At 42.3% G+C, this 25,725-nt stretch overlaps 1 protein-coding gene across 2 annotated transcripts in view; it reads right to left on the bottom strand.

The window, feature by feature from the left end:
* Positions 1–4,866: 4,866 nt before the first annotated feature.
* The window catches only part of MLANA (melan-A), a 33,900-nt gene continuing 13,041 nt past the window's right edge, over positions 4,867–25,725 (bottom strand). The window contains exons 3-6 of one of the 2 annotated variants that reach the window (XM_030192370.1): positions 20,939–21,035; positions 16,595–16,711; positions 12,117–12,204; positions 4,979–5,043 (exon numbers count right to left, since the gene is read on the bottom strand). In XM_030192370.1, coding sequence (XP_030048230.1) covers positions 5,036–5,043; positions 12,117–12,204; positions 16,595–16,711; positions 20,939–21,035 — 310 coding nt within the window. In that variant the 3' untranslated portion in view covers positions 4,979–5,035. Of the gene's footprint in view, positions 5,044–12,116; positions 12,205–16,594; positions 16,712–20,938; positions 21,036–25,725 lie in introns of both variants that reach the window. The other variant, XM_030192371.1, reaches the window with a different exon arrangement.

Raw genomic sequence — 25,725 nt, forward strand, 5'->3', positions numbered from 1 at the left:
AACCTTTTTAAACCCCGCTAAGCTAACTGCCGTTACCACATTCTCTGGCAACTAATTCCAGAGATTAATTACACGTTGAGTGAAGAAAAAATTTTTCTGATTTGTTTTAAATTTACTACTTTGTATCTTCTTCGCATTCCCCTTAGTCCTAGTATTTTTGGAAAGAGTAAACAAACGATTCACGTCTACCCGTTCCACTCCATTCATTATTTTATAGACCTTTATCATATCTCCCCTCAGCTATCTTTTCTCCAAGCTGAACTGTCCTAGCCACTTCAGCCTTTCCTCACAGGGAAGTCATTCCATCCCCTTTTATCATTTTTGTCACCCCTCTCTGTACCTTTTCTAATTCCACTGTATCTTTTTTGAGATATGGCGACCAGAATTGAACACAATATTTGAGGTGCGGTCGCACCATGGACCAATATAATGTCCTCATTTTTGTTTTCCATTCCTTTCCTAATAGCACCTAACATTCTATTTGCTTTCTTATCCACCGCAGCACACTGAGCAGAGGGTTTCAACGTATCATCAACAATGATGCCTACATCCCTTTCTTGGTCGGTGACTCAATGTGGAACCTTGCATTACCGAGCTATAATTCAGGTTCCTCTTTCCCACATGCATCACTTTGCACTCACATTAAACATCATCTGCCATTTAGACGCCCAGTCTCCCAGTCTTGTAAGGTCCTCTTGTAATTTCTCACAATCCTCTTGCAATTTAACAACTTTGAATAACTTTGTGTCATCAGCAAATGTAATTACCTCACTAGTTACTCCCATCTCTAGATCATTTATAAATATGTTAAAAAGCAGCAGTCTCAGAACAGAGCCCTGGGGAACCCCACTATCTACCCTTCTCCATTGAAAATACTGACCTGTCTATCTTTTAACCAGTTTTTGATCCACAATAGGACACTACCTCCTATCCCATGACTCTCCAATTTCCTCTGGAGTCTTTCATGAGGTACTTTGTCAAATGCCTTCTGAAAATCCAGATACACAATATCAACCGGCTCACCTTTATCCACGTTTGTTCACCCCTTCAAATAAATGTAATAGATTGGTGACGCAGGATTTCCCTTCACTAAATCAATGTTGGCTTTGTCTCATTAATCCATGCTTTTGAATATGCTCTGTAATTTTGTTCTTTATAATAGTCTCTACCGTTTTGCCCCACACTGACAGGCTCACCGGTCTATAATTTCCTGGATCTTCTCTGGAGCCTTTTTTTTTTTTTTTTTAAATCGGCGTTACATTGGCCACCCTCCAATCTTCCGGTACCAGTCTGAATTTTAAAGATAAATTACATATTACTAACAATATTTTTGCAAGTTCATTTTTCAATTCTATCATTACTCTAGGATGAGTACCATGCAGTCCAGGAAATTTGCTACTCATCAATTTGTCAAATTGCCCCATTACATCCTCCAGGTTTATAGAGATTTCATTGTCTCTCCGACTCAGCTTTGAATACCATTTCTGGCACCGGTATCTCTCCCCGATCTTCCTCGGTGAAGACCGAAGCAAAGAATTCATTTAATCTGTCCGCTATGGCTTTGTCTTCCCTGATTGCCCCTTTTACCCTTCGGTCATGTAGCAGTCCAATTGATTCTTTTGTCAGCTTCTTGCTTTTAATATACCTAAAAAAAAAAAATATTCCAAGGTTACAATTTGATGAGACGGGGAGGATGAGCATGTTATCCACAGAGATAGAGAATGAGGGAAGAGGAGAGGTGGGTTTAGTGGGAAAGACAAGAAGCTCAGTCTTGGTAATGTTTAGTTTCAGATGGCAGTGAGACATTCAGGCAGCAATGTCAGACAATCAGGCTGACACTTGGGCCTGGATGTCCTGGCAGCCGAAGGCATGCCACAGTCTGGGCTGCTGGTTGTGGGACTTCAATGTGATGCGAGGGGTTCAGCTAGCCTCTCCTGTGTGGACAGTTATGATAGCCAGTGCTAGTCTCCAAATTTTGGGGGTGCACTGTCGCTCTCAGTATGCACAGGGTCTGTGGTCTGCAACTGAGTCGCCATGGCCTATAAACAGTTTAGAACTCCAGGCTGTTCACAGGGCTCTGATAGCCTCTCGTGCCCTGGTGGAGGGCACGCCAGTTCGCATGCTGTCCGACAATATGATGATGGTGGCATACATCAACAGACAGGGCTGCACTCTCAGTCCTGTCTTGGTGATGGAGATAGGTTTGCTTCTGTGGTGGGCAGAATCTCATCTGCCACAGCTGTCAGCAGCTCACATCGCGGGTGCATTGAATGTACAGGCAGACTATCTGAGCCAGAACAGTTTGGATCCAAGGGAATGGGAACTCTCAGTGCAGGCCTTTCAGTTAGTCACCCGAATGTGGAGGGCTCTGGTGCTGGATATTATTGCAACCCACTGCAATGCCAAGGTCCCCGGGTTCTTCAGCAGAAAATGAGAACGCAGCACTGAGGGCCTCAATGCCCCCTTTCAGCCATGGCCAGAGTCCGGCTTCTGTATGTCTTTCCTCCGTGGCTGATGATAGGCAGGGTATTGCATCAAGTTCATTTTCACAAGGGCCTGGTGATGCTGATTGCTCCAGATTGACCCAGAAGACCATAGTGCGTTTTGTCAAAGGTGTATCCTGCTTTAAGCCTCCAGTTGTTCATCCATATCTAGAATGGACACTTAACTTGGTATTTCTGATGGATGTTTCGTTGACCCAAAGAGTCTCCAAGCTGCAGTTGCTCAGAGGTGAGGTTTGCAGTGCATACAGTTCGTTCCTTTCTGCCAAAGGTGGTTTCTGCCTTTCATCTGAACCAGCTGTTCTATCTGCCATCTTTTTGCAAGGAACAGTTTCCATCAGAGTTCTTGATGTTAACGCTTACTGGATGTTAAGTGGGTCCTGATGCAGTGTTTGGCTTTTACTAATGACGTCCGCCATTTGAATCATCTTTTTGTACGCTTTTTGGGACCTCGAAAAGGAGAGGAGGTCTCCAAAGCAACCATTGCATCCAGGCGCATTCTACTGAGGCTTTGGCGATCTCGTGGGTGGAGGCACGGGTGGTTGCTATTGAGGAGATCTGTTAGGCAGCAACCTGGTCTATCCATCCACATGTTTGTCAGACACTGTTGTTTGGACATTGGGGCATGGGAGGAAGCGTCTTTTGGGGCTTCTGTTCTTGCCGAGGGGGTTTGGCTTCCCACTCTGTTTAGGAACTGCTGTGCTACATCCCACAAGTCTCTGGATTCATCTGCTGCTGATGCTAATAGAAAAAAATTATGTCTTACCTTATCATTTTCTTTCTTTTAGTAGCAGCAGATGAATCCATAGTCCCACCCTGCTCTTTCAGACGTGATAGATCTTGGGAGCTTTATCCTGAAGACATTTTTGCTGCGTTATGTTTGTTATTCTTAGTTGTTTCTTCTAGAAGATTTTGGATGTTTGGATTCCATATACACATTTTGTAAGGAAGAGGAAATGTTTTGTTTCATTGTTATTTCCTTCTGCTTTGTTATGACATATACTGGCAGGCCAAGGAGCTTTCCATCCCATAAGGCACAGTTCAACTCGATGCTCTCTATCTCCACCTGCTGGTAGATGGACACAACCCACAAGTCTCTGGATTCACCTGCTGTGACTAAAGGAAAGAATTATCAGGTAAGACATTTTTCAATGGTTAATACAGTGGGCTGAGAACCTGCGGTATTAGGTACAAATCCCACTGCAGCTCCTTCTGACCCTGGGCAAGTCATTTAACCCTCCATCCCCCCAGGTACAAAAGTTAGATTGTGAGCCTACTAGAGAGAGAAAAAGTGCCTGCATATAATATATGTAAACCACTTTGGTTGTACCACAGAAAAGGCAGTATATCAAGTCTATGACCCTTTCTCTAACATGCCATACTGCATTAGACCAAAGGTGTATTTAGCCCAGCATCCTGTATTCAACAGAAGCCAATCCAGGTCACAAGTACCTGGCGGGATCCCAAAAGGTGGTAAAATTCCATGCTGCTTACCCCTGGGGATAAGCAGTGGCTTTTCCCAGAAGGGCTTACAGACTATTCTTCCTGGAATTTGTGTGAACCTTTTTTCTAAACCCAGCCACACTAACTGCTTTTACCACATCCTCCGGCAATGAGTTCAGATTGTGATTTATATTAAATGTACTACTTAGTAATTTCATTACTCTTTCAGGAACTACAAAGATTAGGGGACATGCAAACAGTTAGTTTGTTTACCCATTCCACTTCTCTTAGGGGGTCTTTTACTAAAGCTTAGTTCGATTTATCTTCAGCAGGGCCCATTTTATTCCTATGGGCTGCTGCAGGTAACTCAAGCTAAGCTTTAGTAAAAGACCCCTTTATTATTTTACAGACCTCTATCATATCTCTTTTCAGCCATTTCTTTTCCAAGCTGAAAAGTCCAACCTCATTGACCTTTCCTCCTAAGAGAATCATTTCACCCATTTAATCATTTTGGTCGCTGTTCTCTGTACCTTTTCTAATTCCACTATGTTTTTTGAGACGCAGCAAGCAGAACTGCACATAGTACTCATGTTGTGGTCATACTATGGAGTGATACAGAGAAATTATTATTTTTGTTTTATTCTGTATTCCTTTTTAAACAATAATAGTTTCCTTAGTGCTCTTTTTAGGGGCTTTTGGCTATCTTACATAGAACAGAAAAGCAATTTTGTTATTAGCTGTCCTACCAATTGCCAAACCTGCACTTTTCTCATGCAGGTCCATACTCACGCACAGTAAATGGAAGCAGCATGCTAGGATGTTAGAAAAATCATAAAGCACCTAGTCTAGAACAGGGCAAACAACAAACACCTAATAATGTTGTGTTGAGACATTTAGAAAATCAGTCAGTACAAAAAATAACTGAAAGCAAAGACACATTTAATGCTAATGAATCATTATAGGTATCTTGTATTATTCAGGGTAGGGATTTGTAAAAGCATTATTTCATGTAGTTTCAAGACAACAAAGGTCATGGAGAATAAGGTGGAGGCAGTGATCCAGTGTCAGTTTTACTGTCGGCTGGTGGAGCATCAGGCACCTGTGGAAAGAAACAAAAAGAAACTCTCAAATGCATGCATAATACATGGAACCCCAAACACAGAACATAAGTATGTAAGAACAGCCATACTGGGTCAGACCAATGGTCCATCTAGCCCAGTATCCTGCTTCCAACAGTAACCAATCCAAAGTACCTGACAGAAATCCAATTAGTAGCAGCATTCCATGCTACCAATCACAGGGCAATCAGTGGTTTCCCCCATGTCTATCTCAATAACAGACTATGGACTTTTCCTCCAGGAACGTGTTCAAACATTTTTTTAAACCCAGATGCACTAACCACTATTACCATATCCTCTGGAAACTATCTCTTTATTTCCTGTGACTTTAACTCTCTTGTTTCTCCCCATCTTCTTACGTTTTCCAGTTAACAAGATGCCTTTCACAAAAGATGAAATGTAAGAGTGGGTGATGGTGATGGACAAACACAGATTAAGGAGGTTAGGGCTATTCAGCTTGGAGAAGAGATGGCTGAGGGGAGACATGATAGAGGTATATAAAATAATGAGTGGAGTGGAACAGGTGGATATGAAGCGTCCACGCTTTCCAAAAATACTAGGACTAGGGGGCATGCGATGAAACTACAGTGTAGTAAATTTAAAACAAATCAGAGAAAAGTTTTCTTCACCCAACGTATAATTAAACTCTGGAATTCGTTGCCAGAGAAAGTGGTGAAGGCGGTTAGCTTAGCAGAGTTTAAAAAGGGGTTGGACGGTTTCCTAAAGGACAGGTCCAAAAACCGCTACTAAATGGACTTGGGAAAAATCCACAATTACGGGAATAACATGTATAGAATGTTTGTACGTTGGGAAGCTTGCCAGGTGCCCTTGGCCTGGATTGGCCGCTGTCGTGGACAGGATGCTGGGCTCGATGGGCCCTTGGTCTTTTCCCAGTATGGCATTACTTATGTACTTAGCTAAAAGGTAGAAAGTTATTCTATGCCACACTCAGATTTAAACAAACTGAGCATATTAAATAGGTAGTACCCAATTTATATGTGTAGAGATCCCTCAGGTTTTGTGCCAGGTGACTAGCAGAGACCTCTAGTGGCTTCAGAGCCGAAGTTTGCAGCCTTACAGTTTCCAGAACAAAATGAGGTCTCTTCTGACCACTGAGGTAATGTTAGAAGGAGACCGGGACTGGTATCAAACCCCATTTGAAATCCTTATATTTGGTTTTTGATTCCGCAGCCTCTACACCACTTTGTATAGGGATCAAGGTCTTCAGCTAGCTTAGCCGGTGGAGCAGCGGCAGAAAAACAAAAAGCAAACATGCGGAGCCGCAGCACTGCCTTCAGGCATGCGCTGTCAGTTCTGCCAGTCCTCTGCCCCTGGAACTCAAAGTTGATGTCAGCGGGGACAGAGGGTCCACAGTGCATGCCTGAAGGCTGCTGCGGCCCCGTGTTTGCTTTTTTTTTTTTGTCGTGGACGTGGTTGGCTGGTTGCTGCACAGAGCACAGGCTGCATCATGGTGGAGGGAGACCATAGGGATCGAATGAAAAGTTGAAGCCAATTGGTCTCTGTTTCTCCTTCAACATAGTAAGCAAAATTGTAACCTCTGAGCTGCTGCATCCACTGTTGTCATTTTTATATTGTTGTTAGCATTTTTTTTTTAAATTTATCTCACCCTAGCATTGTTATATTGGTGCAGAGATTTTTTTTCTCAAGATAAACGGCCTCTAAAACAGACATCATGTTATGAGAATCAGGTATTCAACATTCAGAGTTTCTATTTATTTACTTATTTATATAATTTATATCCCATAATTGAACATGAATTGGGTTGAAACCTGGGAGCACTTAAAATCTTTTTTTTTTCTATGCCTACATCAAAAGAAATTCAAGCTGACACACGGTAGAGTGGGCGGAGCCAGGCCAGAGTGGGTGGAGCCAAGACAGATTGGGCGTGTACTAAAATTTCCCTCTCAAAAATTAGGACCCCTTGGCAGCTCTGCATATGAGAGTCGTTTCATCCCCTTAATCATTTTGGTCATTGTTCTTTGTACCTTTCCCAATTCCACTATACCTTTTTGGAGATGCTAAGTGGTTGTAAACCCTTTATTTGTTCAGCAATCCCACAAAGATGCACTCCATCTTTCAGCTCCTATTTCCTTTGCATCTTGTGCCACACCGGGGGGGGGGGGGCGCCAACTGATAGTCTGCAGGGGGGCGCCAGAGACCCTTGGCATGGCCCTGTAGAAAGGACACACCACAAGGGGCTGAATGCCCAAGAGTGATGATTTTTAAGGTCCTGAGTTACGTTCACAAACTGGAAATCCTTCAACCCCCTAGAAATGACAAGTCCCTAGAATATAATAACCAAAAAGTACTCTGCTTTCAGGACTATTCCACTAAGGTGTCTCTGGCACGGATAGCATTTCCTCCCAGCGTGCTCTAGATTGGTGAAATTACAGGTGCATTTTAGCCTTTTGTACCTGCCCATCTGAAAATCATGAGAAATGGGGCAGTGAAATTCTTAAAACAACAAAGAAAGCGGGAGAAAAACCAAAATAGACCAGAAAAAAAACGCAAAGAGTAAAAGCACCTGGACCTTTTTTGTTGCTTTGGCAGTGAAATTCTTTGCAGTGTCATATGCAGCAACCTTTGTGGACCAGCTGGAGACAATGAACTGCGGAGATGCATCATTGGGAGCAGTGCCACTGCGGTGTAGAGGCCAAGTTTGCAATCATGAGGCATCTGTTAGTACGGTTAAATCTGTTTAACCTGCATAGAACTTCAACTTTGATATGGAGATATAAACTATGTATCACTGCCTATAGCGACATTTACCTGACTGAATGAGAGCTGTTTAAATAGTTGTTGGTTTGGTTCAAGTATTAAGAAACAACGGGTTCTCAATTGGACTAGCTTGCTTTATTGCCAGGCCAGGGGAAGCATGTCCTGGCTGGAGATTACTATCTGTTTTTTGTTCTAGTTTACTGCTTGGTTTATTGTTCATGGGGAGCTGGCCAGCTGGAGAACTGGTATTTGGATCATGGGCAATAGTAAACAAGTAGACAGCATGGATGCTAATCTGATTATTCCTTGGTAGTAGGACAGTGTTATATATTTTCTAAAAGGACTGATAACTGGATCTAAGAAGGATTAACTGCATCTGCATTCCTCTTGTACAAGTATAGTTGGTTTTGCTTTGTTTAACTACCTGAATGTTGGAGAGCAGATTGATTACAATAATTAGGAATAACTGATTGCTTATAGATACCATGAAGGATTAGCATCACCTGCATTCTTCTTGCACAAGTTTGGCTGGACAATGTTTATTTAACTTAAGTGAGCTTTGGAGTTTAACTACTGAAAATGGATATAGTACGTAGCTCTAACAGATGCTGCAAAGATCTGGCATCACATGCACTATTTCAGCACAACGACAGCTGTCTGGTGCTTATTCGCATTGTTAAAATGCTGAGAATGGGCTGTTGGGCACCATAGATATTTATTTATAACATTTGTATCCCACATTTCCCCACCTATTTGCAGGCTCAATGTGATATAAATCTCTGCTCCAAGTGAAGCTAAAGAGGATCAGAGTCACAGGCACTGCTCTTGAAAATGCGCATCTAGCTGGTGTTCCCCGCACTTTTGGACCTTCAGAAAATGGATTGCTTAGTACTATTATAATGTTTCACTGATCCAAATAATGCTAAGAAGGAGTGACATCACCTGCATTCTGTTGACAACAGTACTATGGGCAGATGCTGTGGAGGAGTAGCCTAGTGGTTAGTGCAGTGGACTTTGATCCTGGGGAACTGAATTTGATTCCCACTGCAGCTCCTTGTGACTCCGGGCAAGTCACTTAACCCTCCATTGCCCCTGGTAAAAAAATAAGTACCTGAATATATGTAAACAGCTTTGAATGTGGTTGCAAAAACCTCAGAAAGGCAGTATATCAAGTCCCATTTCCCTTTCCCTTAGTAAGACAGTTGCACTGCTGAGAGTGCCTTTCTTTACAAAATAGACCCACGAAGTGGAGGGGTACAGTTTTATTATTTAAAAGTTAATTGTTAATTTGCTGTAGTTTTATAAACTGTTCTCTTTTGGGGGGGGGGGGCAAGGTAGCACCACTCTGTGTGTTTAAAATGGGGAAGAGGAGGGGGATGGGTGGGGGAGGGAGAGAAGTTAAGAGGGAATAAGATTCTGGAATGTATATTTAGGGATGTTCTAGAGGGGAGGGTGGGTTTCCTAGAGCCCTGGACTAGAGGTTAAGTTTTTATTTTTCTAGTAGACGGCTTTCCTGTGTGCCCTTTCTATATGCATTTGGCATGTTGGAGAGATGGCTCCTGGGGGGGGGGGGGGGGGGGGGAGGAGGAGCCTGAAACATTCCCCTGAGGGTATTATGAAGCTGATCCCATTATTTTGTCTATAGGTAGAATTACTGTAACAATGTCATTAAAGGTTATAAGGTGGAATGTTGAGGGTATTCACTCACCTATAAAGAGGCATAAAGTTTTGTATGCTATGAACAAAAGGCAAGCAACAATTGCATATCTGCAAGAGACACAGTTAGATGCTAATGAACACAGTAGACGCCACCAGTGGTGGGTGGCAGACTATTTTTAGTCCCCCGCAAGTGAGAAAAAGGCAGGGGTGATCATATTAATCAGAAGAGGTACAGATAGTAACTCATAAAATTGTACATTATGGTAAGAGCAGATTTGTGATTGCTTCTGTAACAATAGATAGGAAAGATCTGGTGCTAAGCAATGTGTATGGTCCTAACACCTATGATAGCAATTTCTATAAGCAACTATTGCAGCATTTACACAGCTTTGGAGATTTGCCAATTTTGATTGCGGGGGGGGGGGGGGGGGGGATTTTAACAAGGCACATGATCCTTGTTTGGGTAGGCCCTTCTATGCTATGTGAGTTACTGGACATGGTGGATATATGGAGAACTTTGCATTTCACTGAAAAAGATTATACCCATTTATCTAAGGCATACCCCATCATGTCCAGAATTGATTATATATTAATCTCTAGAGTTGCCAAAACAGAGATAGGTCTAAAAGAGATATCGGCTCTTGATTGAAATGAGTTGTGTATTTGTTTTGATTCCCATCCCACGTGTCTCTCAGTGGCAGTTCTATTTATATCAGGATGGGAAATTTTGCAAATTTCTGTTGTCTAAATGGAAAAGTTATGACGACTGTAACCAGGAGTATTGGAGTGATCCCATTTTTTTACTCAGAAGCTGCTAAGGCAATTTTAAGGGGTGAAATCTTAGCATACTCCAGTTTCAAAAAGAAGTCCAGAGAACATGAGACTGTAAGGCTAGAGAGACAAGTAACCAAATTGAGACGCTTGTATGGGCGTCATCACACCTTATCTTATAAAACGTAGTTATTGGAAACGCAACAAGCTTTCAATGAGCTTCATCAAAGTACACAAAAATCTATTGGCTATGATAAATATCAATTATATAAATATGCAAATAAGAGTAGTAGATTATTAGCCAAGTTGATAAGGCACTGCTGCGATCCTAGCAAGATTTCCACCCTGAGAGACTCTTGGTGGGTGCTGGTACATATTGATGATGCTATTATCAGTTTTTAAAGCATTCTTTGCTTCTTTATACTTAGTGCTGATGCCACACCAACGGACAGTGACATCTACCTATTCAGCTTAGATCTCTCTAAAATATTGAATGAAGACAACTATGATCAATACTAGTATTCTGCCAGAAGAGGTGGCATGGGCCATTTAACAGCCCCCTGGGTAAAACTCCTGGACCTGACAGGTTTTGGAGTGAATTATATAAGCTGTTGAAGGATGAGATTGTGCTCCCTCTCACTTCCATATTCAGTAATATCATATATCAAAGCTCTCTATCTGGATCGCTGAACAGTGCTCAGATAACCATTCTGCTGAAACCAGAGAAGGATCCTGAATGACCAGAATCTTATTGCCCTATCTCTTTACTAAATTACAAAGCTAAATTTTCCAAAACTCTAGCTAACGTGTTGCCCTTAGTCATAGTGGAGCACCATGTAGGTTTTTGTAAGTGGTTGCAACCCGGTAAAAAATGTAATAAAGATGCTAGCTGCATTGGAGAGAGCAAGACATAGAAATATACCTTCACTGTTATTTAGTTTTGATACCTAAAAGGCCTTTGATAGAGTAATTTGGGAATTTCTATTTAGGGTTTTGGAGGCCTATGGTGTTTGTTTTTTTTTCTCAAAGGCCAATAATGCACTCTGGCCTGCTCTAAATGTACGGGTATGAGCTAATGGGTTGTTATCAAATTCCTTCCCCATTCACAGAGGAACTAGGCATGGATGCCCACTATCCCCCTTACTTTTAATTGTAGATCCATTGATCCATGAACTTTAGGGCAACCCAGAGATTCAAGGATTTGGAATGGGACACAGTGTTTTTTTTTAAATAGCTGCCCTTACAGATGACTGGTCTTGATTATTGAGCCTTGTACATTGTTCCCTATACTCTTGGAAAGTTTTTAGGGGTATAGAGACTTCTCAGGTTTTAAACTAAATTTGACAAAGTCAGAAGCTTTGTTGGGGAGTGACTATATAGATGGTATTGGGGTACATCATTTCACCTGAAATGAGCAACTGGGTAATTTTGTTAGGTATCTTAATAATCTCTGATATCTCTTCTCTGTATAGACTGAATGTAGATAAACTGTTAAATGATACAAAATGTCAGTTGGAATACTGAAACAATTTACCTTTATCATTACTGGGTAGAACAAACTTTTTTCGTATGGTTGTCTTCCCTCAAATAATCATTCGAACACTTTCTAGTTGACTCCTTGGCAAAAAACTTTAATAGCTTTGTGATGTATTTTAGGGAGATTCTGCTGGGGAGGGAAAATGGCCAAATTGAAGTGATATTATTTGAAGGAGTCAGGGAGGGTTGGGTATACCAGTCTTAAAACTGTACAATCAGGCATTCTTATTGTGGCATCTTAGAGACTGGATATTGGAGGGTAATAATTATACTGCCCTAGCCTTTGGACAAGCTTATTTTAAGCCATGGTCTTTAAATTTCTTACTTTATGCAGAACACCCCAGGCTACCTGTGGCATTCTTGGGTAGTCTTCTATTGAAGCCCCTCCAGCACTTGTACAGGGAGCTTCTACATCGAGTAGTAGTGATCTTCTTCCCCTAGAAGGAAATGCAGACTTTTCCCATGGGATGGAAAACAATGGGTGTCTCATTTTAATTATTTTAACAAAATTTATAGCCTGCACATCAGGGTTACAATATTACAAACATGATCATTAAAACAAATGGACATTACAACTATATAAAATGCTAAAAACAATTTTTAAAAATTAAAATGGAAACTACTTGTACAAATGAAAAATGCAGTCATTGCTGTAAATGCATTTAACGCAAAACAATCAAAACGGTCTAAAATCCCTGCTACCCAGAAAAGACCTTACCAGACACCAAAGTCTTCAACTGCTTCCTGAACAAAAGCAAGGGAGAAATTTGACACAAAGACAGAGGAAGAGCATTCCACAATGTGGGGCCAACAACCGAGAAAATGCAAGAATGCATTGTTTGCAAACGAACATCATGAAGGGAAGGAACTTGCAACAATGCTTGATCTTGATACTGAAAAGATCAAACAGGACAATACAACCTCTGAGTCAAGGCCAATGGAACATCATCATGTAGAGCTCTAAAAAAACACCACCAGGAACTTAAACTCAACCCACTGAACTATAGGCAACCAATGTAGTTTCTATAAGTGTGGAGTGATATGCTCTAATTTACTAACCTGCATAATTAGCTGTTGCTGCAGAGTTTTGTGCCACTTGAATGCCTGTAGCGTTGTTTGTGGTAAACCACACAAGGCACTGCAATAATCAAAATGTGGCAGCACATAACTCTGCAGCACCAAATGAAAATTCTGATCAGACAGAAAATCTCTTTATCTAATAACTAACTATAACTTGAAAAACACTAGCTTAACGAGTGAAGCATCATATGGTTTAAATGACAATGTAGTATCCCAAACTAGGAACAGAAGCAGAGACAGGGACAAAAATGGAATCCAGATTAAAACCAGGGAAAGGACAAGCCTTTCCTGACCTCACTAGCCACAAAATCTGAGTTTTGGCTACATTCATCTCATAGAATACTTACTGTGGGAAGATGGTATTGTATTGACCTTTGTGAACTACAATAGTAATTGGCTTTTAGGCCTGCTGATAGATACACATGCAGTTGTCCCATCCATTATTTGGCTACCTTGGACCCATGGGGCATACCTTCAACATTTGGGGAATAAGTTAGGGACTTTCTGAAATGGGATGCTTTGGGGGTAGGCTTCCATCTTCTGGCTTCATAAAGAATTATGTAAATACCAGCATCCTAAAGTATACACTTCATTGTTGGAGGTATGGGCTAAAGATACAGGACGGTTTCTTGGGATTAACACAATTTAAGAATCTAATGAAAGAGATTCCTGGGGCAATGCATAGCACTGAGTTGCAAGAATGTCAGTTTTGTATACTACATAGAGCCTATTTCTCTCAGTTACAAGCTTTTCCTTTGGAATGTGCCAGCACCCCAAAATGTTTGAAACATTTCAAGACACAGCTGTGTTCTGTCCTTGTGGAGAGTGTGAACCCCATTTGTCTTTTTGTCTGAAACATTTCAAGCACATGACAACACCTTTTTTTTTTCATGTTATTTGGTACTGTAGATAGATAAATGCTTTCTGGATAACTCTCATAACTTATTTTCAACATTTATTGGGACACATTGAAAATGATGACTATGGAGATTCTACTCAATAAAACAAATTTATGTGGAGCTCAGGGCTGCAGTGAAAGGTTCTTTTGAGTAGGGGAAAAATGTATTCTTAATTATTGACTACAAGATCAGCCTCTGACCTTTTGGTATGGGAGGAACAAATTATATGCGTTAGTGATCTGGCAGTCATGTGGAGCCCATCTCTACCCTAAAAGGCAAAAGGCATTTTTATCTGTATAGGACGTACACCTCTAATCGATATCTCCAAAAATCACATAGCCAACAGTTTTCAGGAAATGTTTTGAAGGTCGATGTAAAGTTCCCTAGGGCTCTGGGGTGGGGGAGGGATAGATGAGGGTTATTTGGTTATTCTGTACTTGTCAGGTGCTCCCTTCCTCCTTCCCCCTTATGGTCTAGCAAGTCCCTGTCCCTCATAGCCATCATTTATGCCTTTCATGGAAGACTATATTTGTGGTGGGAGAATTTTGAGGGGGGGATGTTTCTGTTTAGAAAATATTGTAAGGCCTTTCACTAGTTAAAACGTACTGAGATACTGTAATATACAATGGTATGTTTATTTCTTAATAAAAAAAAGATTTAACATAAACTATCCATCTTGGAAATCTGGACTTGAACAGGTGTGAAGAAGACCAAAAGACTATCAGCATGGTGAGAGCTGATATACATAGATTGGGAGCAAGACCTTATGGTGACAGTGTCTAAGGATCACAAGGTGGCAAAACCGGGTGACAAGGCAGTAGCCAAAGACAGAAGGATCTGAAGTTGCACAGTGTGTGAGGCATTACCAGTAGAAGAAAGAAGGTACTAATACTCCTGTACAAGTTGTTGCTGAGGCCTCACTTGGAGGAGTATTTACAGTTTTGGAGGCCATAATCACATTAGGAAAATAAGACTCAAAGCAGTTTAGAGGAAGGAGACAAAAATGGTATGGGGTTTGTACCAAAAACATGAAAAGACTTGAAGACCTGAATATGTATTCTCTAGAGCCATGGTTCTCACCCTTTTTTCAGTTAGGACATAGTTGATGGATGCTGCTCACATATATGACACACTGCATGTATGACCCTTACAGACCTTTTATATGATACTAGTAAAAAAGGCCCGTTTCTGAGAGCAATGAAACAGGCGCTAGCAAGGTATTTGTTTTGTGCAATGAATGTCTTGAAGGGGATTTTCTGCCAGGGTGGCCCCCCTCCCTCCCAGGTGGATGTGTGTGTTTGGGACAGAGAGAGAGAGTGTGTGGAATGAGAGTGTGTGCCAGGGTGGCCTCCCTCCCCCAGGGTGGCTCCCTTCCCTCTCTCCCTGGCAGATGGAAGTGTGTGTTTGTGACTGAGAGAGAGTGATTGTGGGCGAGTGTGTTTGTGAGAGAGAGAGAGTTTGGGGGGGGCAGGGTGTCGCTCCTCCCCCCCCCTTCCCTCCCTGCTTCCTTGCCTGCCTGCCTGCCAGTGAAGGGGAGTGATGTCACTCCTGCTTAGCATGGTAATCATCTGTTGTGTCTGAAGTGGTGGAGGAAGGGAGTCCACTTTGTTCACCTAGCACCGCTGCATTTTGTTCGCTGTCCCCGTCGCGGTCCTCGGCACGGATTAAGGCTGTGGAAGTCCTCTGCCGCCCTCGACGTCTTGACGTGTAAACGCAAGGGCGGGGCGGGTGCCAATGTTGTTTGTAGGGGGTTTGCGTCAGCATAGCGGCGGTCGCGGCGTTTGTAGAGTTGTGTTATGTTCACCCGCCCTCGACATCATGACGTCTTGATGCGAGGGCGGGGCGGCAATGCTTTTCGGATGTCATGGGGACGTTCGGACGCAAGGGCGGGGCGGACACTTGTGGGGACACATTCCGATCTATGCCGCCTCACATTCCGGAAGTTGCAGCTTCACTTAGAACGTTGGAGTTGCGAATTATGTGTGGAAGAGGCGTGGCTGAGGCGGGTCTAAGAGTGGTGCATGAGTGACAGTGAGGAGCAGGGAGTGGTGGAGTGACAGTGAGTGGTGCTGACGGGCAGTGCTTCCCTGGGTGAGAATTACTTATATAGATAGTATGGCAATTCTTATAAATGTAAATTTGTTCTGCATTCATGAAGACCCTATTTCTGCCCCCCCCCCCCCCCCCCAACAACAGGTACAAATCATAAGTAGCACCATATCAGAACTGTACACATCCTGACCTGGATGTCTCAATTCCAGTTTGTATATCCTATTTAAAATGAGGGCAGCCTGTGTGTTATTTGTACACCACACGGAATGATTTGGAGCCTAGTGACACCTTGTGTTACTGCACATTGAGCAGGTGTAAAGTGCAGAGGAAGAGTCCACCACAGTGACTCCTTCCCAACACCAGATCACACACCATGGAGTGGTAAAAAAAAAAAAAAAAAAAAAAAAAAGAGGGTCCCTGTTCCATGTTATTGAAATCATAAGGAAAGAAAAATCTATTTCTTTGGGCATTTGCTGATCAGCTAAGTATTGCAGAGTATTTTTCCTATGTTCTTCTAGTAGAAATACAGCATGCTTACCACCCCAATGCCTTTTTGTTTTAATCTATTCTTCTTCTATCATCCTCATTTTGTCTCACCTGCCAACATATCCAGATTTCCTTCCTTGTTCTTTCACTTTCTTGTCTCCTTTTCCATATCATCTATTTATGGCCCCTTTTCATCTCCTTTCTTCTACCCATCCTGTTGGGCATGGGCCAGATGACCTTTTTCTGCTGTGATCTGTTATTCATTTTTAACATTAATAGAACCTAGGACAAAAGCTTAATTTGAACTCACCACAGGTCCAAGGTCCAGGTTGCTGTACTCCTGCAGTGGCAGTTTAATGTCCATTGGTGCAACTTGCTCACAATAACTTCCCCTCAGAGTTCTGACCACAGCAGGACCAAAATGGTTCTGTCAACACAACAGAAGGTACAAGCCAGAAAAACAACATATATACAATTTAATATTTCAGGAGACTGCATATGGTTCACTCATGTACTCCATCAGCCTCCCATCTAACTCTCTTGTACCCCTCTTTCTTCTCCCCCTAATTTTCTAATGCCCTGGTTCTCCCTCAACACACTTCCACCCCACACCAGTTCTTTTGCATACCTTTATCTTCAAGCTCTCTCATACGCTATCTACTTCCTTCTATGGTTCTTCTGCACTCTGTATTCCCCATCCCTATCCTACACACATGGCAGTGAAGACCTTTTGAAACTAAAAGATGCCAGATAACCCAAACTTGCAATTTTGACATCAGAAAAATAGCATTCATCCCTTCCTTGTTTCTCCCCCACCATAGCGCCAACATTCTCCTTTCTCATCTGACACCAACACCTCCAGCACTTCTTACTCCTCCCTCCACCTCCCGTATTCACACCCCTCTTCATATTACCCCTTTCTTTTGCAACTCCATCTCTCCCTTCCCAAACATCACTCACAGCTTGCCTGCCTCACTAGTTGTGGATGCTAGCTTCCTCTCTCTCTCTCTACCAGTACCAGTCCAGAGTTCTGAAAGCTTTGAAGAGTTGCTGCTGCTGCTGCTCCAGCCTCGCCCCTTCCTGTCTGCACAGCAGCAGACTCGCATAGCTATGGCATCAAGTCTATTTATTATGCTAATGGCATTCTGTACACTTCTTACAACCCTTTACACATCAACCTTACTCCTTTTCAGAATTGTCTAGATGCAGTCTCACACTAGTTGACTATTAATCAACTTGATCTCAGTCCCACAAAGACAAATGCTATGTGGACTACCAATCAAGCTACTTCTCTTGACCTTGCTCCACTGTTAGATGGCAGATCTATAACATTAGTAAAGCAATTCAAATGCTTAGGAATATTGATTTACTATCAGCTTTTCTGTGTTCTGCTATGTCCACAGGGGCATAGCCAGACACCCAATTTTGGACAGGCCTGAGCCCAAAGTGGGTGGGCATGAGAACCCTGCCCCTCACCCATCATCTCTCCCTCCCTTCCCCCAGGTGATCAGGGGTCTCTTAACTCCCCTCCCCCAACCTCCCGGTACCTTTTAAGTCCTTTAGTTCTTGACTAGCATCAAGCAGCGACTCGTACCTCCTGCTCACAAGGGCCCCAGGCCTTCCCTCTAATGCAACCTCCTAGTCTCATGAACAGGAAGTTGTTCAGATGGAAGGCTAGGGGCCAGTGCGAGCAGCAGCTATGAATTGCTGTTTGCTGCTAGCAAAGAACTGAAGAGTTTAAAAGGTACTGGGGATTGGGGGAATGGAGTTGAGACTCCCAATCACCTGGGGGGGGGGAGGGGAGGTGAAGGAGAGAAGACTGGTGTCTTCAGCTGGCAAAGCTTGAGGATCTCCAACAGCCAAATCACAGCTGTGCCGCTGCTGGTGGGCCTGGCCCTGAGCTCAAAGTGAGTGGGCCTGTGCCCACCAGTGGCTACACCACTGTGTGTCCACAAGCTCTTCTGTTGGTAGTGTTTGCCCTTCAATTCAGTATAGACTGCATGGGAAGGAGAGAGAGGCAGGAAAAATGGCACTGCTGTGTGGTGTCTTTCCTCCCACCTCTGATCTGAACTACTGTGATGTGATCAATGAATGAGAGGCAAAATGTATGCATTGTTTAATAAACAATGGATTAAGGTCCCAAGCCAACATCAATTCAGATTTTTCAAAAGCAGGAAATTCAGGGCTCTATCAAACACAACCTGGCTATAGATCCTGTTTGCCAATGCCTAGCAACACCACTGCCCTGAAGCTCAGTGCAGTTGAAATCCAACCTGCTTCAACTAACCTTTAAATAGTTCATATATTCTCACCCACTAGAAGATGTGCAACATCAATTATATCATCCAGGAATATAATGGAAATGACAGAACAGTAAGGGAAGACACTTGCAATTTGCTGCAGTGCAGCAATTTTGCAAATTTCGTAGCACATGAATGTTGGAAATAAAGATATTGTGTTTCCAAAGAACATAGGTGTAAATGTATAGTTCAGGTTCTAACTTGTTCTTTTGTAACAGAAAGAAGTACATTATAGCTGTTTGAATTACTACTTGTAAGAAGCGGGAACAGGGGGGGGAGGGGGACTTGTAAAAGTACTAAGAAAGGGAAAAACTTCAGTCAGGGCCCAGAGCTGAGATACCCTGTAGCATGAGACCATGAAGGAGAGACAGGAAAGGGGGGGGGGGGGGGTTATACCAGCCCAAGGCCAAACCAGGCATGACACTGGACATCTGTGAGATAGCAGGGAACTATGAACAAAGAAACTACAGAGAGGGAGGAGGGAGTTAGGACGAAGAGTGAGAAGTCCCAGTTGCTGTTAAGCAGAACACACTAGCAGACAGGCAGGTGACCATCGGCCAATGAGAAAAACTTAGGGGCAGACACTTAACTGTAACTATAAAATCTGGGAAATCTTATAGTGTGTGTAGCTCGTAGTTTAGAGACACAGAGACACACATCCATTCTTGCAAGGATGATTTTTTAACAATAAATTGCTTATTTAAGCCTTGGTTCATCAATCTGATTTTGTGAGTTCTATTTTTGTATAGGTTCTCAGGTTATCTAGGGGCTGTTTATAACAATGAATAGCTTTTGTTCAGCCTTCTGCTTGTTTAAATCACTTGTATCTGCCTAGCTGGCAGTAAGCAGACACTGCCAAAGAATATAGGCGCTAGCCAGTTAGTGCTGGGATGGTTCATGGCCAGAGCCAGTATTTAATTAATTAGCAGTGATATTCACAGCACTAACTGGCAAATTAGCAGCTAAAATTACGACAACAAAAATTAGGACAGCATTTTCAAAGCAGGACTTGGCTATCAGTTTTTTGGCGCTGGCATTTCTGCGTTGCTCTCATAGTGCAGAACGTTTGGCCACAATAATTTTGGATGCACTGGAATTTTGTATGCGGCATTATTGTTCCTCTTATGTCAGTGCTGAAACAGCAAATACGCTTGCCTGCAGTGTCAAAGCGGCCGGTATGGGAGCAGTGTGCTGTGCAGCCGGGGTAATTCTTGGTAGCGGCCAGGGGTCCTTGAGCAAAAAGGAAATGTGGACTGTCCCAGGCAGTACCTGTGAGGGAGGATGGTTCTTCAGGAAGACTGTTCTGCCCTCCCTCACAAGCACTGCTTGGGGCAGCCCACATTTCCTTTCTGCTCAAGGACCCCTGGCTACTCCTGAGAACCTTCTCGGCTGCAAAGCACGCTGCTCCCACACCAGCCACTTTAACTCTGCAGGCAGGGTCAGTGTGGGGAGCAAGGCTGTAACGATCTGGCTGAGGGAGTTGCTGTTTTGGTGCCAGCATGAGAGGCGCAATAATTTGGACTGTATCCAAAATTCCAGTATGGCCAAAATTATTGCAACCAAAAGTTCAGCACTGTGAAAGCACTGCAGAAATGCTGGCGCTGAAACACCAATGCTGAAAGCTCACACAACAAGCATTTTTGCTGTCTTAGTTTAGCCACTGATTAGACCTTACCACTGAGCTAACGGCACCAGTCTGACTATCAGCTGGTACCTGGTTAACTTCCAGTTAGTGGCCTGAGGGATTCCTGGTTCCCCCCGCCAAGACATAAAGCCCCTGATCAGGTCTCCTTCCCCTATGCCCCCCCCCCCAACCTTACCCTTGCTAGCCCTGATGGTTTAGGGGTCCGAAGGGCAGAAGTGATGCCTGTCACGGCTCTGGCCTCCAAATGGCCACCACAACTTCGAGCAGCAATCTCGTAGTACTGTGGGTGAGGGCCTGGTCAGGGACTTCTTGTCTTTGGGGAGAGAGAAGGAGAAGGGGTCAGGATTGGGGAGGGAGAGGGAACTCAGTGGGTGATGATACCTGCTTCCTCTTATGATGGCCTGGCCAATATTCAGTTGGGGGACACATAAGTGTCTTATACCTGTCAGCTGGCATCCCAATAAGGTACGATGGCCAGCATATGCCGGCATGGCCCTGGATATTCCATGCTGGTGCTTAGACATGACATGACATGACATGACATTAAATATTGGGCCTACCGCTAGCTGAATATTGACCAAAATGTTTTGGTTATTTTTGCTTTTTTTGTTTGTTTTTTAAGTATTTGTAAAACCTACTGGTATGTCACACCCAGCTGAAGTGTTGGCGAAGCTACAAGTGCATACCAGGGAATAAGGTTCCTGCTTACCTTAATTATTTTATAACCTCTACGTCGCTTGCAATACCAGCATCCAATGATCAGCAAAACAGCAATCACCATTACAAGGATAGCAATTCCTGCAGCCCTGCAAGAAAGTCAGGAGAGAGCAATATTTTTAGAGTAAGCTTGTTTTAGCATACCCAAGAACAACATACAGCAGGAATCTGAAACAGGAGTTTTTTTTTTTTTTTAATTATTTTATTTATAATTTTAATTATAATTCGCAAGGATAACCTTGTTAAAGCAATACAGGTAAAGAAATATATAATTTTAAGAATTTGTAACATTCTCATTCAAAATAGAAATTTACATTTCTGTCATTAATAAAAAAGATAAGAAAATTATAATGAGTATAATACAAACACAAATGCAAATAAATTTAACCTTTCTTAGACCCCAATAATTGCTTGGGGGGAAAAGAGTAAGAGAAGTTATATAGACATTAAGCAAATTAAACTAGACCTAAATAGGCGCTCATGTTTATGTTTCAACTTTTTTATTATATTATCGTAATAACAGACCATTATACAACACCAAAATGAGTATATATACAACGCAGTCATCTAAATATATCATCAACAACTTGTTTGTAATAATTTCCCCCCCCCCATGTTCCCCTTTCTCCCCTCCCTCCCTTCCCCACTCCTCCTTTCCAACAACTGATATATTATTGTGATATTATTGCCAAAAGAAAGGATTAACATCATTTACATAATAAAGTGTAATAGTATCAACCTCCGATGACTTATGTGTTTTCATTTGTTATCCTCCAGTTTCGGCTATATATTATAACCAATATCACATCTTGATCATAATATCCCCCTCCCCCCCTATTTACCTATAGATAAGTCTTCTGTTATCACAATTGACACCCAAACAAAAACAAACAAAAAAAAAAGAAAAAAAAAATATTACAGATTGTTAAGAATTCGACTTCTCCCTCTGTGAGTCATCCCATCCAGATAACACCCCCAGATTTTTAGAAAGCGCTCTTTGCGTTTGTATGTCCCTTTTGCCTCTCTCGCTTCCCAAGTGAGCAATTGGTGTACCTGGTTCCGCCAATGCCAGAAAGTCGGAGGGTGTGCAGAGGTCCAGTGCTGCATTATGCATTTCTTGGCAATGAGACATGTTTTGCGGCATAGCATCATTTTATCTTTGTTTAGCCTGGGAAAGGCGTCATGTTTATCTAGCACTAGACATAGAGGGTTCAATGCAATATCACAATTGACAGTTGTAGATAGAAATACAGCTATGTGTCTCCAGTATTTTTTTATTGCAGGGCATGCCCATATCGCATGATATAGCGTATTATCTGCCCTCTGACATTTCAGGCAGGTAGCGGTATGGATGCCCCCTGATTTGTATAGTTGTGTCTGGGTAAAATAAGCCCTATGCAATATGCGAAACGCACATTCCCTAAGGTTAGCTCCTCCTACTATTCTGGGCATATCCTGTATTTGTTTTACAATATTCCAACCTGTCAATGCCCTGCCTATATCTGTTTCCCATTTCTGACGGAGTTGACTAAACTCTTTCTCAGGCATCAGTCCCCACAATTTCAGGTGTATACTGGAGATTGATGGCACCTCCTCAGCTATTTCTTCGAAGAATTTTCTAATTTTCTCACCTAAGTGTTTCTTAATCTCATCTGTATTTAGTGTGCGCACATAGTGCGTGAGTTGGCTATGCGCAAAATGATCCCTCCATTGTGCATTAGTTTGCATTTGTGTTACTGCTTTGATATGCCCATCACCCCCCAATATATCTTGCATAATTGCTATGCCGTTTCTTTCCCACGTGACAAAAGTTTGACTCTCTATCCCCGGTACAAACATCGGGTTGCCCCTAATAGTTAATAGCTCTGTATTAAAGGGGTCTCCCCCCAGAAGTTTCCCTATAAATCTCCACGCTTCCCTAGTAGGCTGGAGCAAAACACTATGTTTAAATCTATGGGGGAGTATCTTATTCTGGGTATGTAATAACGCTAGATAATTATATGGGGCGAAGTACACTATCTCATACTCAAGTGGTGTATGATCCGATGTATTCATTACCCAATCTCTAACCTGTCTTAGCAAGCAAGCCATATTGTAGTATTTAATATTTGGAATCCCCATTCCCCCTTGTCTCCACCCTCCTAGCAGGAATTTCAATTGAAGTTTGGCCCTTTTCCCAGCCCAACAGAATTTTCTCAGAATTTTATAAAAGTATTTTATGTCAGTCTGCTTGAGTTTTAGTGGTAGAACCTGTAAAACATACAGCCACCTCGGCATTATTACCATCCTTGTTAAACATATCCTCCCTGTCAAGGATATCGTAAGGTTTTGCCAAGAATTTAACTGGTGCATGGTCTGCTCTTTGAGTTTGCTAACATTTAAATCATATAGATCTCTTGTATTTACCGGTAATATAATCCCTAAATATTTAAAAGATTTAGTTGCCCGCTTTAGAGGGAAATCTATGGGCCACAGGCTATGGGCATCTGTATTTATAGCTAAGGCCTCTGATTTGTCAAGGTTTAGCGTGAATCCCGAGTAGTCTCCAAACTCCCTAAAAATCTCTAATACATTACCCAGCGCTTCTCTTGGGTTCTTTAAAATAATTAGCAAATCATCTGCAAATGCAGCCATTTTGAACTGCTGGTGTTGTATGTCCACTCCAGGCACCGCTGGGCATTCTTGAATATCCCTAATTAGAGGGTCTAAATATAGTGCAAATAGTAAGGGCGATAACGGGCAGCCTTGTCTCGTTCCCCTGCCTATATGAATTACCTCAGATAAGGTTCCATTGACCATTACCTGCGCTAGAGGGTCTGCATATAACGCTTTAATCGCCTGTACAAACTCTCCTTTTATACCATATCCCTCCATCACCTCATATAAGAAAGACCATTCCACTTTGTCGAACGCCTTTTCAGCGTCAAAGCTAATCATTAAAGCTTGTTCATTAGTGTGCTCTAAATATTCCAATGATGTCAAAATTCGTCTGAGATTCTTAGCTACCGACCTACCCTGCACAAAGCCAACTTGAGCTTCATGGATTATTTTTGGTAGAACACGGCCTAGTCTATTTGCTAAAATTTTTGCAAATAGTTTTGCTTCATGGTTAATAAGCGATATAGGGCGATACGATGTTACTAGTTGCTCATCTCGATTAGGCTTTGGAAACACAATTATACGCGCTAGATTTAAATGTTCAGGTAATGTACCATTTGATATCCATTCTTTAAACACTTTAGTTAATGTAGGTACAATCGACTCTCCCATTAATTTATAAAATTCTGCTTTGTATCCATCGGGACCTGGCGCTTTACCCATCTTGCTATGTCTTATAGCCCATGTGATCTCATCCTCACTAATCTCCGCGTTCAGTAGATTGCGGTCATGTTCATTTATCTGTGGGATCGTAAGGTTTTGAAGATATTGCGTGCCTGATAGCCCTTCTTGTTCTGTGGAGCTATATAAGTGTTGATAATATGTTTTAAATTCCTGTCTAATTTCTTTATTGGAATGTATCACATTTCCCTCTTGTGTTTTAATACTAGTGATATTTCTGGAAGCGTATCTAGGGGCAATAACTCTTGCCAGAAGTTTCCCTCCCTTATTCCCAAATTTATACAATTGGAATCTATAATATGTTTGGGATTTCACTTCCCTATCATGTAATAAGGAGTTATAAGCCGCCTGTATTTCTAATATCTCCTGTCTAAGCCGAGGGCAAGGATTTAAGCCATAATGTCTATTCACTTCTCTCAATTGTTTCTCCAATCGCAGGATTTCCCTATCTCTTGCACGCTTGTATTGGGTAGTAAAACTGATAGTTTCTCCCCGCAAGACCACCTTTGCAGCTTCCCAAAAACTAGTTGAAGTTGGTACTGTGTCTTCATTAAAATGTTTATACTCTGCCCATTTCGTTTGTAAATGTTCTCGAAATCTCACATTATTTACTAAATACGTTGGGAACGTCCACCCCCGAAATTTCTCTTCTTCCCCTCCCCCCATCCAATTCATATGTACCGTCGCATGATCCGAGATAACGCACGGTCCTATATCAGCGTCTCTAATTGTGGGAAATAATGTGCTTGATGTTAATAGGTAGTCAATCCTGGAAGAGGTACCATGAGCTCTTGACATATGTGTATATTCTCTGATCCCAGGATGCAACGTCCTCCATATATCTATGAGATCTAGTGTGGTGCACAATTCAGGTAGTCCTCTAGTTTGTGTACGGTGGATTGTTGCCGGAGGGTGCGATCGGTCCACTTGTGGGTCCCAGGTCATATTAAAATCTCCTCCTAGTATTATTGGTATAGATTCTAAACGTGCTATTTTTGCCACTAGTTTTTTGTAGAATTTAAGATCTAGGACATTTGGGGCATATATACTGCCCAGTAAGAGTTTTTGTCTATTAATTGTGACAATAGCTAACACATATCGTCCCTCAGGATCCTGGATTATCTTATGAATGTGGTTTGTTATTCCTTTTCTAATTAGAATTGCTACTCCCCTTTTTCTCCCCACCGCTGCTGTTGACATACATTCCCCCACCCACCATTTATTCAATTTAGCATGTTCTTCTGCAGTTAAATGTGTCTCTTGTAAAAAGGCTATGTCAGCCCTAAGCCTTTGGAGGTGTCTTAAGATTTTTGATCTTTTTATGGGCGAAGGGATGCCCCCAACATTCCATGTAATAACCTTAATTAGTGTATCTGCCTTGGCCTTCCATCTCCATATTTACATGATCTTGATGTCCGAGAGGAGCCAGCCCAGCCTCCA

The sequence above is a fragment of the Microcaecilia unicolor genome, chromosome 2 (assembly GCF_901765095.1).
Source record: "Microcaecilia unicolor chromosome 2, aMicUni1.1, whole genome shotgun sequence".
Lineage (NCBI taxonomy): Eukaryota > Metazoa > Chordata > Amphibia > Gymnophiona > Siphonopidae > Microcaecilia > Microcaecilia unicolor.